At 38.1% G+C, this 15,336-nt stretch overlaps 1 protein-coding gene and 1 long non-coding RNA gene across 2 annotated transcripts in view; one reads left to right on the forward strand and one right to left on the reverse strand.

The window, feature by feature from the left end:
* LOC307044809 overlaps positions 1-15,336 on the reverse strand; it is a 449,985-nt gene that overhangs the window by 253,449 nt on the left and 181,200 nt on the right. The gene's annotated exons all lie outside the window — the stretch shown is intronic.
* The window catches only part of adamts3 (ADAM metallopeptidase with thrombospondin type 1 motif, 3), a 201,035-nt gene that overhangs the window by 181,344 nt on the left and 4,355 nt on the right, over positions 1-15,336 (forward strand). The window contains exons 20-21 of the mRNA XM_079690199.1: positions 10,074-10,281; positions 12,981-13,098. Coding sequence (XP_079546325.1) covers positions 10,074-10,281; positions 12,981-13,098 — 326 coding nt within the window. The remainder of the gene's footprint in view (positions 1-10,073; positions 10,282-12,980; positions 13,099-15,336) is intronic.

A 15,336-nucleotide genomic window follows, 5' to 3' on the forward strand; every position in this document is an offset into this window, starting at 1 on the left:
AGCTTAATAAACTAGACGAACGCTCAACACAGGCGATGACGTCACGTTTGCGCTTGCCCGCGAACAGGGCTTCAATCTACGGCAGGGCTTCAATCTACGGCATAACACCGGAACGCCGCTCCAGCTCTTCAAATATTGCAGTACCCATAAGGAGCCGTAGACATGCCGCAGTGTTTGTGTGGCTGTGTCTTTAGTTGTAAGCACAGTGGCGATCTGTTGTTATTAGCATCTGGTTAGCTAGCTATGCTAACGAATTTAAAGAGCTTTTCTACAACCAGGTGGAAGAGAGCTCTCTCCTGAGAGGCTCAAATGACCTCAGCTCAGTGAGGTTAAGGCACACCTTGATATGATCATTATAGTTATTAATGAGACTAAATGAAAAACAGATATAAAATACTATATGACAGTAACAAAAAGTTGTTAAAAATAACAAGAATAGAGTTTAAAAGGTGAGTGATTTGTAAAATATCCAAAAAGAAAGATCTGCTTACAGTTCTGTTTTAAATGGGTGTTGAAAGATGTACCCATAGATCTCTTCATGTTGCTCTCAAAGTGCACCAGATTGATGCTTTTAACTTCAATATTTAAAAAAAAAAATCTTGGCAGTCAGTTGTTGATTACATGCAGATGTTGATAAAGCTACTTCAATACATATCACACTAATTCATAAAGCAACTTAGACATTTTGATGTTCCGGACCTTTGCATGGGGAGATTTTCTCTAACTGGACCTCGTTGAATTTTAGTTGAATATCCCTGCTCTACACCCTACCCCTACAGACTCTCCCTCCGTGACGGAGTGAATTCCGAGGAATGACACTCACAGCTCAACGAGGCTCCCTCCTGTCAGATGGAGGGAGTAAATACAGCAGCAAGCTTTGGGACAAACTCCCCACTCTCCGGCAGAAACAGGAAATGCCGGTTTCAAATCAGCATCTCTTTGACAAAAAATTAAAGTTAATAACTAAAATAAAACTCCAAACATCTTTAATTATGTTACTTCTTCTGTAAAGCTCTTTTAGTTTCAAACCTGTGTAGGGGTAGGGTGTAGGGGGTGATTTGGGATTGTGCCAACAACATGCTGACTACAGTGGGGTTTGAACCTGTGACCCCCTAATCCAAAAACCTACGGACAAACCACTACGCCACAGGAAAGGGAAAACATATGAGCTTAATAGGGCCAATTTAAAGCGTTTCAGTGTTACACTTTCATAAAGGTGTGAGGCTAGTTAGAAGGATTAGGTAGAATGAGTAGAATAACACTTTTACACTCTGTTCACACATACATCCTCAAAGTAGAACTCTGCTAAGCAGGTCATTAAATTATATCATGATGATGTTTTCCCTCTTTTCATTTGAAGTTTTATTACATAGTCAACTTAGAGCTTAGCTGCTAAGAGCTGGGCTTCTCCAGAGGAATCAAAGAGAGCGGGATTGCTGTCTCAGACTCGTCGCTCCTGTTACATGAAAGGACATTTGCATAAAGTTGAACCTCTCTCTCCAGAGTCAGGACTCATGAGGAGGCAGGCACCATGGTGTTACCTGGAGGTAACGTTGACAATAAATGGCAGCGTGTAACTTTACTAATGTTTGAGGGGCGTTATCTAAGTAATGAGTTAAGCTCAGAACCCATAATGCAATTAAATAGCATGTTTCATCTTTGACTGATAAACCATGTTATAATCACAAGCCTCTTCTTTTTATATAATATGGATGATATCCAGATGATTGGCGCATTGATAGATTTAAAGGTGTCACGACATGACTCATCTTTTGTAATTTGGTCTCTGGGGGCCCTTTTTTGGGTTTTCCCTTTCCTTTAGTGTGTTATGTAGGCTATGTGCATGTACAGTAATTGGTCTGCAAAGGCTACAATCCCAAAGTTCAATGGCAACGTGGGTTTTTGAGAGAAAACCAGCTCATTACAAGCCCAAATGACATGAGAAACCATAGAAAGAAAACACATCTTGGGATTCTTTGTGTTTTAATAACATGGTTCATTGTTAGTTCCTTGTAATAGTTCAACAAAATTAGAGGATGTGTCCACATTTCAATTGTTTTAATTTATCTTATAAAGGTCTAACCTTCTTAATTAGAATGATTAAGTAGACATAGGGATCAAGAAGTGGAGAAGCTTTTAATCTTGAAATGAACAATGGACCTTTAATTATGATTACCGGTACATTTAGAAAATATAATTTAAAACTGAATTAAGTGTTTTAAAAAAAGATGAAAATAGAAATCCATTTGAAGTGCTTTGAGGATTTTCAACACTGATAGGAAAATATATAGCTGAACTTCACAATGCAAGAATGTAATGCGGTGTGAAAAGGTATTCACTTAATGAAGTCAATTATTCAGTAGTTCACATTCCCCAGGTTCAAACCCACAGAGACTGAGCCAAAGCCGATTAATACTAAACGCAGGGATGATTTTACAATTTGTTGATCTAAAACTGCGGCACCAAGAACCAGGACAGGTCTACTCTTTTATCAATACATCCCTCCAGTGGGACTTGTTAGGAGAGCAATGAGTTGTGTCCCAAGAGATCCATCATAGCAGTCTCGTTTTAAAAGCGGTGACATTTGGTTTAGAGATGAGATAACGGGAGGGAAAAGCTGCTTCTCTGGGTGAAAACCCACTGCGTGTAGCAGCTATACGCTCTGAACCCTAGCAGGGGTGTGAAAGTAAAATAACAAAATCCGAGGAGTCTAAATGCTGGGCCCTGACAGAAAAGGCCGGCAGGTAAAAGAAACGGATGCATAAGCTGTTTAGTGGTCAAGGCTGTAAAACCCCAAGACACTTTAAAAAGCTAAAGCCGGAAGTCTCCATCCGAATCTCAAACTGTGAGATTACGCAACGTCAGGCTTAAGACCTCGCTATTCTGTCGAATATTAAACCAAACGAAATAGAGAGCTGAGAGATCAAATGCTGCTGTTTTCTGACACTGAAGAAAATTATTCAGCCATTCTGTGTCATGTATTACTCTTAGTATGGATTTACTTCTGTTCTGGATGGACTCCATTCGAACCACAAAAGAAAGCAATCTCAGAGACTGAACACGTTGTGTTTCAACCTCTCTTTTGAGGCTGAAGGACACACTTTATATCAAAACAACCATGTCTTGTGGATCTTATCTGAACTTTGTCCACTTCAAAGTGTTCATGAGCCTTTTAGCCTGTTAGCAGTGTTAGCTGCAGGGCTCTGAGGACAACACTGGTCTGTTTGATCCAGACTGAAATGTCCCAACAACTATTATGTTGGATTGCCAATGCTGTGCTGATTTTCATGACCCTTAGAGGTTAAATTCTACAGACTTCAGTGGCATATAAATCATTTTTGGTTCTTCTGTGAAATATATCAACATGGAGTGGATGGATTGGCAAATGTGTCACTTTGGTTTCCAGAGAATGAGCAGTGGATTCTATAGCATATTTTACAGAAAGTCATGTTCATTTAGGATTTATTGTAAGAACTGTGGTTGTCCGTTCATGATTTTATCTAGTGCCATCATCATGTCTTTTTTGTTTGCGTTATGTTGTCATTAGACAAAACGTATTTAGTTAAGTTAAGTGCTACCTAGAAAATGTTAGCATGCTAACACTTAAAACTTAGTTGATGGAAATGATATACAGTATGCTAAACATCAGCATGCTAAATTTAGCATTGCTCTTAAGTAAGGCTGAGTTCACTTAGCATTGCTAGATATTAGACCTTTGCTTCATAACTTGACTTGTATACTTACTAACTTTTTAGTTAAGGACAGAGATTTCAGAAGACTCTAGCAGAGGTGATTTAAAATGTCAAGAAAAACGATTGAGATGATGACAAACTGCTCTCTCCTGTTCTGAGACTCGCACAAAGGTAGCGAGGTAGAATGTAAACTTGATATACTTGGACACAGCATAACTGTTCAATCCCTGTGGGAAGAAATTATGTAATTACTGTGCAATAGATGAATTGCTTGTCAGTGTAATTTGATGAATCACTAACTTTAGTACAAACATGTATAATGCTCTGTGTACTTCAAAGTTCAAAGGATTTCCTGAAAACACACTCCTAGCTCACGTCCTTTGTGAGCAGAGCTGAATGCAAAATGCTGACACGTATGTCAGCATCCCAGAGGAGAATAACTCGTTATATTCTTCTTCTACTTGTAAATTACTGCAGCCTAAATGAGTGTGCACACACAGCAGATGTCAAATCATATCACCATTTTTTTTTTCAAACAGCAAATCCAATTTCAGATAACCTTTCAACAAATCAAAGGCAATATTTCCAAAAATAAGTCTGAAGAATGAGAAACTGAATCAGACGAACAAACCCTTCAGCTAAGCCAAACTTCACAGAACGCATTGATGAACTGTTAAATGATTATCCAAGTGGTCCAATGTAAACCTCCACCACAGTTTGCAGACTCAGTTGGTTCCACTTTGACCCACAACAATCACCGTAGTTGTGCATGCACACAGGTTTCTGTAAAATGGGGATTATTATCGATGTTTCAGACGCACTCTAAATATGTAAATTCAGACAATCTGAATAAATTGTCTTCTTATGTAAAACTGTATATCTGACTGTGTTTTTTCCACTGGAGAACTCTCGGAAAACGTTATTTTCTTTAAAGGGGTAATCACCCCCATATCACAAAATGAACTACCGGTATACGTTCCCCCGATCTATCGAGTTTGTTGTATCTATTGCAGGGATTTGTGCCTCCAACGTGAGAAAATGCATTGCCATTCATGGCACTCAAACCAATCAAAAACTACAAATAAAAAACGAATGAAGAATTCTCTAGATTAAAATAAATCCTAACTCTTATCCGTCAAAAGACAAAATTAAGTGGCTGCTTTTGAAATTCCTTCACAAATAAACCAATATCTGTACGGCTAGATGCACTACATCTGGATGTTATGGAAGAGGCGTCAGCAGATTTCCAACTTATCTGAGACGTTTGGAAAGAGTCTGTCTGCATTCAGAGCATTCAAGCTTGATGTTTAGTCAACATTTCACACCTGAAATTAATTTCCCAATCACAATGCATGGTGTTTTCAAAGTTATTTGCAACTGCTCCAGAATGTACTGGATACAGTGCTCTCTTGCGAAGGAGCCTGAATCGCATCACTTAGTATTTTGCCAGTTTTTCCCTCCTTTCAGAAGATCCGCGTAATTCGCCATCTCAACAGCCTGCATGTGATTGCATGCCTATAAATAACAGGGATGGTATCGCTTATTTAGCCCAAGTTATTTCTCACAAGTCTTTTGAGAAGCTTTTTGAAACCATTAAATTGAAGGTTCACCCTAAAGAAAGGATTAAGCCCAAGAGTACTTCTGAGTGTATGTGAATAGGTGTATCTTGTATATACAGGACTGTCTCAGAAAATTAGAATATTGTGATAAAGTTCTTTATTTTCTGTAATGCAATTAAAAAAACAAAAATGTCATACATTCTGGATTCATTACAAATCAACTGAAATATTGCAAGCCTTTTATTATTTTAATATTGCTGATTATGGCATACAGCTTAAGAAAACTCAAAAATCCTATCTCAAAAAATTAGAATAGTTCCTCAGACCAAGTAAAAAAAAAAGATTTATAACAGCAAAACACAATCCAACATTTGAAAATGTCCATTAATGCACTCAGTACTTGGTTGGGAATCCTTTTGCACGGATTACTGCATCAATGCGGCGTGGCATGGAGGCAATCAGCCTGTGGCATTGCTGAGGTGTTATGGATGCCCAGGATGCTTCAATAGCGGCCTTTAGCTCATTAGCATTGTTGGGTCTGGTGTCTTTCAGCTTCTTCTTCACAATACCCCACATATTCTCTATGGGGTTCAGGTCAGGGGAATTTGCAGGCCAATCGAGGACAGTAATGCCATGGTCAGTACACCAGTTACTGGTGGTTTTGGCACTGTGGGCAGGTGCCAGATCATGCTGGAAAATGAATTCCTCATCTCCATAGAGCTTTTCAGCAGACGGAAGCATGTAGTGCTCTAAAATCTCTTGGTACACAGCTGCATTTACTCTGGGCTTGATGAAACACAGTGGACCAACACCAGCAGCTGACATGGCTCCCCAAACCATCGCTGACTGTGGGAACTTCACACTGGATTTCAAGCAACTTGGATTTTGCTCCTCTCCAGCCTTTCTCCAGACTCTGGCGCCTTGACTTCCAAATGAAATACAAAACTTGCTTTCGTCTGAAAAGAGGACTTTGGACCACTGTGCAACTGTCCAGTGCTTCTTTTCCTTAGCCCAAGTCAGACGCCTCTTCCGTTGTCTTGAGTTCAGAAGTGGCTTGACCATGGGAATACGGCTGTTGTAGCCCATTTCCCGGACACGTCTGTGAACAGTGACTTTTGATACCTGGACTCCAGCTTCAGTCCACTGTCTTTGAAGCTCCCCCAAATTCTGGAAGCGACTCTTCTTCACAATGCTGTTAAGGCTGCGGTCATCTCTCTTGGTTGTGCAGCGTTTCCTGCCACATTTCCCCCTTCCAACAGACTTTTTGTGGATGTGCTTTGAAACTGCACTCTGTGAACAGCTTGCTCTTTGAGAAATTTCTTTTTGTGTCTTACCCTCCTGATGGAGGGTGTCAATGACGGTCCTCTGGACAGCAGTCAGATCAGCAGTCTTCCCCATACTTGTGATTTAGTTTACTGAACCAAGCTGAGTGTTTTTCAAGGCTCAGGAAACCCTTGCAGGTGTTTCGAGTTAATTAGACGATTCAAGTGATTCGTTGAACACCCTACTAGTTCACTTTTTCATGATATTCTAATATTTAGAGATAGGATATTTGAGTTTTCTTAAGCTGTATGCCATAATCAGCAATATTAAAATAATAAAAGGCTTGCAATATTTCAGTTGATTTGTAATGAATCCAGAATGTATGACATTTTTGTTTTTTTAATTGCATTACAGAAAATAAAGAACTTTATCACAATATTCTAATTTTCTGAGACAGTCCTGTATCTTCAATTCAAAGCAAAAAGCCCTTGAGCTTTAACTTGTAAGTCTAAACATGCTTTATTTTTCTATTCTGCTCTTTGTTCCTTTAAAAAAAAGAAAAGAAGGGCCCGATAGATAATATCTAAAAGCTACATGAGGCTGATCCAGGTAGCTGATTACATGGGGTATGCCCTGGTGTTTACAGGACCCAAATCGGTATCAGGCGCTCAAATAGAAGGAAGGACGTCTGAATTGTGGTGGAGAAGATTAACTTGCGGTTAGTGAGAGGGCTTTACAGATTTATACTTTGATCAATCTGCCTGTCATTACACAGCAACACCGCGAGTATACTGGGAAAGTGAGATAAGTCTGGCGTCAACCTTAAAGGCTCAGGTTGTTTCACTGAGATTGCTCACAATAAAGGGGGAGTTGTAAGGTGCTTCTACTCAGTCTTATCAAAAAGGTAGATCAGTGTGTACTGATTTAAAGGCAGGTTTATGTTACAACACAACAAAACATTTGAATGATCGCCACATCTGCAACAACTAGTTAAATAGTGTAAGAATGTGCTGTTTTTATTCAAAAATTATGTTGAATAGCTTTTTGGTTTGGAATAAAAATAGATCTTTGTGACATCAACTTGGGCTCTGGGAAGTGGTGATGGCCATTTAAGAGACCACACGATTCATAGTCAAGAAAATGATCACAACAATAACGTCTCCATTGTGTCCAAGGTAAAAATAGGTTCTGCAACACAGACATTATCAGAAAAATAAATACCTTTTTGAACATTAAAGCATGTAAACATGTCACAGAAGAGGCACACCATAAAAATATGAACTTTAAATAAGCATCATCTGTCCTCTTTAATGCTAAGAGATTGTTTGGGTTAACCATTGAAACAAGCATGTTGTTTGCCGTGCAATTGTATTTAGGATTTAGAAAAATAAAGACATAAAACATGTAAACATGTCACAGTAGAGGAACAAAATATAAGCATGAACCTCTTTAACATTGACTGAGCACAATACAGAACATTATTTTTTCCAAACAACTAACTCTACTGACCAAGATGGTTCCAGTTTGACCAAGATGGTTCCAGTTTGACCCAACTGGCGCAAATCAACATTTATGCTGGCCTTCAAGATGCAATAACCAACAACTGACTTTTGACTGCCATAAAGTCAGACATTTTAGAAAAAATTGTCATAAATTCGTTACAGCTCACAATAAGTTGAACAATGTGTCTCTACAGATATTTGTTCAAAGTAATGGACCCATTCTTCCCTGATAATGAAGTCAGAGGATCTCCAAAGTTATTCCAATACAACCTGAAGGGGACATGATTGTCTGGAACAAATATCATAGCAATCCATCAATGGATACTGAAAAATGTCACTCATAACCACAAATGTCAAACTCATGGTGGGGGAAAAGCCAAGGGATCACTAAAGTGAGTAGGATCCATCGACTGGGAACCATAAATGTCTGCACTAAAGTCTTGGGTCCTGCTGCACTCCATGCAACAATAGGTCTCCATCTGACATTGGGTTCTTTCATTATTGATAGGATGGTACAGTTGTTATTGTCACAGAACTCTTATATAACTTATATAATAACATGCTGCTGGGAAATCTGAGAAAAGCGCAGTGAAACATAGTGGAAAGTAGATCAATATGACCACATCACACTGTGACAGCAGTAAAGTGTACACATTAACAACAATAATTATATAACTGTCATGGGCAGCATCACAGGTCATTTGATGGTGGATGCAGTATTGCAGGGTGGTGGACAGTGTATTTATCTAAGATGTTTAAACGCTATGCAGCACTGAGTGGAAATCGCTTGATTTTGAGGACTACAGAGACCAAAGCATAGGCTCTCTTTAGTCCTTTGGATGGAAGATGTATTTCACTCGAATTGATTAACCAAGCTCTTGTTACCATTGCTGATTGTAACTGTGTTCAGGGCTCATTTAGCCTTAATGAAGCATTTCAATGTTCAGATGCCTGATTGATCCCTGCAGTTCATAACACGTACACTCGGCGAATAAGAACACAGAGATGCTTCCGGATGTCTCTGTTAGTATTCTTCTTTCATGTACGATGCTTTTATGTAGATTTTGAATGTAAAAGATTCAAAGCCGCAAAATTGTATTTAGAAAATACAGAGTTAGAAGCCACGATTCTTGTTTCTGGTCTTGCCTTTAAAATGTTCGGTACATTATGAAAGATTCTAAAGAGTGGGAAATGGCAACCGTCTTCAACAAATTCAGTTAACAGGGTAACATTTATAACTCATTTGCAGCAAGTGCTCCCACATTTGCGAACGATCAACTATTATTTGTTTGTTAGTTAGAGAAATATGTAACATTTGCTAAGTTAAAGTGTGTAAAAAAGTAAAATGTTTGGTTATGGGGAACTCCATGACTTTCTTTTGACTTCCATTCCAATACAGTTCAGAGGGAATTTGTCATTGTGTTTCCTCTGCCTTTATTTGACAGTTACAAACTACTGTTTCCAACCTTAAAAGTCTTGTGAACTTTTACAAGTGTTTACTAGTTTATCAGCAGTATAAAGGTCACCCGTAAAAAACCAACAGTGTGATGTTTTCAATAACCAATGATCACTGTGGTTTGGCTTATAACATTTGAAATGAAAGACACTAAAGTCTGTCCTTATCACCTCTCAGACGTCTATGAATTACAATTAGTGACAGAAATGCAAAGATTACAGTTCCAAATATAGACATACATAAACATATGTAAATATATGTGCAGAGTTGTGATGCAGAATCCTATTATTTCCTCACCCTTCCAACACACTTAAATTAACTTATCGGACCCCTCGATCGAGAGCCATTGACTCACTGTATATAAAGCAGTTATATAATGTCATCTTTAAAGATACACCATTCGCAGAACTGAGAACTTGTGATATTTTCATTTAACAGAGTATTGAAGTGGGATTATAAATGACGGACTTTTTTTGCAGTCTTTAATCGGTTACATTTATTTTGCTGCTGTTTTCTAACTAAATGCGTACCTTTTGGTAACGTTATAACCAGCAAAACCTGTTGTATAACTTCAGTATACTCCTCTTTTTGATTCATCCAGATGGATCTCAGAGGAATGGGAGCATTGCACCAAAACCTGCGGCAGCCTGGGCTTCCAGATCCGGACGGTCCGCTGTGTGCAGCTCCTCCACGAGGGCACCAACCGCTCCGTCCACAGCAAGTACTGCAGCGGGGAGAAGCCGGAGAGCCGAAGGCCCTGCAACAGGGTCTCCTGTCCGGCCCAGTGGAGGACCGGAGCCTGGTCAGAGGTGCAGTATCCATATGATTATTTTAAAGGTCCCCGATTATGCAAAAGGAACTTTTTAATGTCTTTAATACTTAAATATGTGTCCCCGGTGTGTAAGGAGACTCGCAAAGCGTCAGAAAAGAAAACCCCCTCTTTGTTCCTCCGTACCCAAATCTCTAAAAATGGGGGTACAACAGAGCTGACCCAGAATCAGCACTTTCGTAACACGGCTGAAATAGAGGGGTGTGAGGCATGGCTACAATGGGTGATCGGTTTGGTATTTTGAGCTAAACACTTCAGATACATGTTTTGTATAGATATGGCCTTATAATATATTATGGTGAGCTTTAAATAGGGATGTCCCGATCACCTTTTTTTGCTCCCGATCCGATTCCGATCATTTGATTTTGACAATTTGCCGATACCGATTTTTCCCGATCCGATCTTTATGCAATGCATTAAGAGAAAAGAAAGAAAAAAAGCATCCAAGTTGTCCCTTAAGGTTATTTTTTTATTTAAATTGGATATTCTATCCAACATGGATATAGCAGCAGCATTGGATCAGTTCAGTTGTGCTGCATTGGATCAAAACAAAATAAAGCTTTCAGTACTTGTTAGCTTACTGCTACAATTAGACACTGCGCCCTGCCCACTCTGTTGCTAGATTTGAGAGAAATAAGCAACCAGGTCTATGAAAACAAGCCCCAAAGAAGCAACACATACATGATGTTGTGTAATTTGAAACCAAAACTAAGGCCTCAGGATGACTTTAAGACTTGAACATGGTCATTTTTGTTTTGTAACATTGAATTAAAAAAAAAATAAAAAATAAAAAATCCCGATCCCCGATTTTTTTCTCCTGATTCCGATCTTTTGAAAATCACGTAATCGGCTCCGATCCCCGATCACGTGATCGGATCGGGACATCTCTAGCTTTAAAGGAGAAAATCTCTTATGACTTTATAGCATAGGGTTTGATTTGTGCAGCCGTTCACATCTCTGGAAGCTGAACGCTTTTATTCTGTAGTCTGGGCTTGTATAAATTAACTACAACCTAATTTATCATCAATCTGTCGGATTGATTTCGTTTTTAATGACTAATACATTTTTTGGTGTATTTGTGTTGATGCAGTAGCAGCTTGGCTGATAATGACAGGTCATTCTAAAGTTAAAAAATGAAGCATGATGCGTATGATATTTAATTTAAAGCAATGTCACATCTCATCTGGAAACATGCAGATTTATCGCAGATTTATATTAGTTTATAGCATTGATAGCAGCAGATTTGTGTGGGTTCAGATCTTTTTTTCTTTTTTTAAATCATGGTTTGTCCCCATATTGGGAGAGAGCTCTTTATATGCATGCATTTAATTACTGTATGCACTGAGCTAGCAGTATTGTAAATATAATTATGTTTAATTGTATTTTTATTTATCTATGAGTTACAATTAGATGCTTGTGAAATCAGTCAATAATCACAAAGACTAATTTGGGCTACAGCTGTGAGGAATAAACAGACTAATTGTGTCCCTGACATTTTGATTCACCCACAGTTGGTGACCACAGCAGGAAATTTGTCTAAAAACAGCCACATTACTAATAAAAAACAAAAACAACAGCCAGTCAAGGTCATATCAAAAGAAATATCAACCAAAGCTGGTTTCATGCTGCCTTGCTTTCATCTTTCCAACGATCACCCGCTAAGATTCAGCTGATGGTTTACACAGTACTAAATGCCTGCTTTATTTAAAGTGGTAATTCTTAACGTTTCAATGTTTGATTGGCAACTAATTACTAATAGCAACAGCAAAAGCTGCGAGTAGCAAAACAAACTATTATTGTTTTAAAAAATGCGGGGAAACATTTTCAAGCTTACTGACAAACCTTACATTTCTATGATTAGATCCTAAAACATCAACTTTAACCGGTTAAATGCATTTAATGTGAAGCTGCAGCAGTAAGAAATGTTTGCATATTTTCTGGCAATGTTGCCAAGTCACCCAAATTATAAAACTGCTTATGAATATATGATATATTTAAGCAATAGCTCACGACAGGCCGTGGTATATGCTCATTATATCATAGCTAAGGGGCGTGGTTCGGCCCGACGTGAAGCTAAGTTTAATTTATTTTTTAAACAATTTTAAACAGCAAAATATGGATCGGCATTTGCTAAATTGTAACTCTAATTATCAGAATAAGCTGAGAAATATGACATTGGTGCATCCCTCAAAATGCAATACAAATTAGGATCTCTATTCCAATTTGATCTTTCGCCAAATGTATAGGAAAATAATCACAGTAAAGTTGAGCTTCCCCTTGCTTCTTACACAAACTCTTCAGCCAAGTTCGTATAAACCATCCAGACACAGGAACCTGCTGTGTAAAGTAAATATGTTGCAAAGTGAAAACAACCCACAGCAGTGAGAGCTTCCTGTTATCCAGGACACAAACTGTGTTGCTGATAAGTGATAGATTGTATTTCCTGCAGATTCACCTGTGAAAACCAGATTGAAGAGGGGGATAGAGGAAATGTGTCCATGCTGATATTTTCTGCCGGCTCAGCTGGCAGTGGCGAATTTAGTTTGTACTCTAGATGGATATTGAACTTCGAGTGGGCTTGTTACCCAGCCAGTTATCCTAACATTTACTTCTGCCTCAACTAGAAAAGTGGAGTCATTTTGCTGCAATGTCTCTGAGTGTGTTTGCAATCTTCCACAGTGCTCTGTGACCTGTGGTGAGGGGTTGGAGAGGCGTCTGGTCTCTTGCCGGATTGGAGATCAATGTAACGGAGAAAGACCTGAAAATGTGAGAACATGCAGACCAGGACCCTGCCACGGTAAGCATGTTTTTCATAAAAAACTAAAAGAAAACAAATACCTACTCCAGACAAACCCCCACAACACTATTTCAATGTTATGGTTCAACATTTAAGCACCTTTTGCATTCTTAAATAACAAATCCTTCCAGCAAGTCCTCAAAAGTCCTCAAAGATAATCTACATGTCATTTCCTTCCTAAAGCTATTTTGTGTCACAACATCCAGGCAGCCGTTGGTACCCGATAACAAGTAATGCAATTTATGTCAATGAACTTTAAGTGTGTATTTATTTATTTTAATGTGCCATTATTGTCGGGTGGTAAATGCAGTTTTTAAAAATGTCTGCCCTTCACCCCACAACACTAACAAAACTGCTGAATTTCTCAACTCTAGCAGGTTTAAAGAGTCAAATATTTCTATTAGAGAGGAATAGAAAAACTGCTGCCTGGAAGAAAGGAACATAACACTTAAAAACAGCCTGGTTTGCAGAATAGTGATTATTACAATACATACTTGTAGTGAGTGGACTTAAATGGTCTTTTTCTATATTAGGATCCCCGATAGCACTAGCATGAACATTGGCTATTCGTCCTGGGGGCCTACACAGTCAAACACAAATGTCCACACTAGCCACACAAACACAACACACTTAGACACAAAACATGTAAATTGTAAACTACTCATTATGTAGATTGGCCCATTTCAGAATAATATAAATGATATGTTTTTATTATAATTATTGGTCATTAAAGTGTTATCAAAGCTGGTAAAGGTGCAGCTAGTTTTAATGACTTTGTATACTGCAGCTTGTGAATTAACTCCAGGTTTGACTAAAGTCTTAATTAAGGGTTCATTATATTTCACATCATTAATCCAAATCTGTTAAGTAACTAAAGGTATTAAATAAATGTAGTGGAGTAAAAGTACAGTACTTGAGTAAATGTACTTAGTTCCTTCCCACCTCTGGTGAGGACATTTATGTCAGCTTGGTAAATTGTTGATGTTGGACTTAAGCAAACACACACAGGAATCCTAAAATGGAATTAAATATGGCGATTTGCTTTCAGTGCAACTTGGGTTACTGTTTAGTAAAAATAATGTCCGTATTTTCAAACCTATGAAAATCACTTTTAAAACTCTTTCCTGTAAACATCCATTGCCTGGTGGATTTTCAGCAGAGATAAAGGTATAAACCGGGATGAAGATACAAATAACACAGGCTCCTTCAAACGTGGTGTGTTCAGATTATTTTTTGATAAAACCCCCTCTCCCTTACTTAGTATCCTGTAGTATTTGTAAGCGCATAAACATATAAAGGTATATAATGAAATGGGGGACAGCTAAAAAGAAGATTGAGTGAGAAAAGGTCAGGAAGATGTTTCAATATGCTCACTAAAACCATGTTCATAGTTTACAGTTTTCTAACAAAAACACAAAATATCATCCACTGGGTGTTAATCCTTTGCCGCAAAATGAAAGTAAGAGTATCTTTGTGTTTTTATGTCTGCAAAAAAGTTTACCTCAGACGCTCCCTTGAGGGAATAATGAAGTCTTTCGATTTTTCAAAGTACTCTCCAAGATATTCTCTGAGCTCTTTCGGCAATGTTTTTAATTTCATTGAATATTTGATGCGGTAAATATCTCCTCTACTTCTTTTGTGTTTTGCATTCATACAGCAGTGTCCGATTTGTGCCTCTAACTCAGTCAGCTTTACATTTGAATTAGCCTTAAAATCAAACAACAATAAATGATTTTAGTAATCCCCTACCAGTTGATTGCAGATAATAAGCCATCATTACAGGTGATAAAATGTCTTCATTTTATCCAGACCGTTAGAAAAGTCTTTAAGGATTCTGGAAATATCTTACAAAGCCAATAACCATGTAATTAACAGCATCAGGTATTTATTTTGTGTATACTTAATTAAGTGTAACCCCTTAATCAGTGCAAAGGTCAAAAAAGCTTTACTAAAATACAAAATTAAATAAAAAAAGACGATACAACAGTTAGAAGAACAAACAATGTAACATTATGTGAAAGCAAGATTTGTATGCCTTTTATATAATAAAGTAGGTCTTGGTGCTGTATGAATACTGTGAACATATTGAAACCCTAAACATTTTTCAAGCTTAAAAATACACCTGTTTGTCACCCAACATTGAACCTGAAATGGATCACACCCTCATTCTGATCACTAATGTATGGTGGTGTGTATCTGAGAGGCAGCTGCTGTGAATCAGACTTCATTGGAATGAGC

Source organism: Notothenia rossii (assembly GCF_949606895.1).
Source record: "Notothenia rossii genome assembly, chromosome: 6".
Lineage (NCBI taxonomy): Eukaryota > Metazoa > Chordata > Actinopteri > Perciformes > Nototheniidae > Notothenia > Notothenia rossii.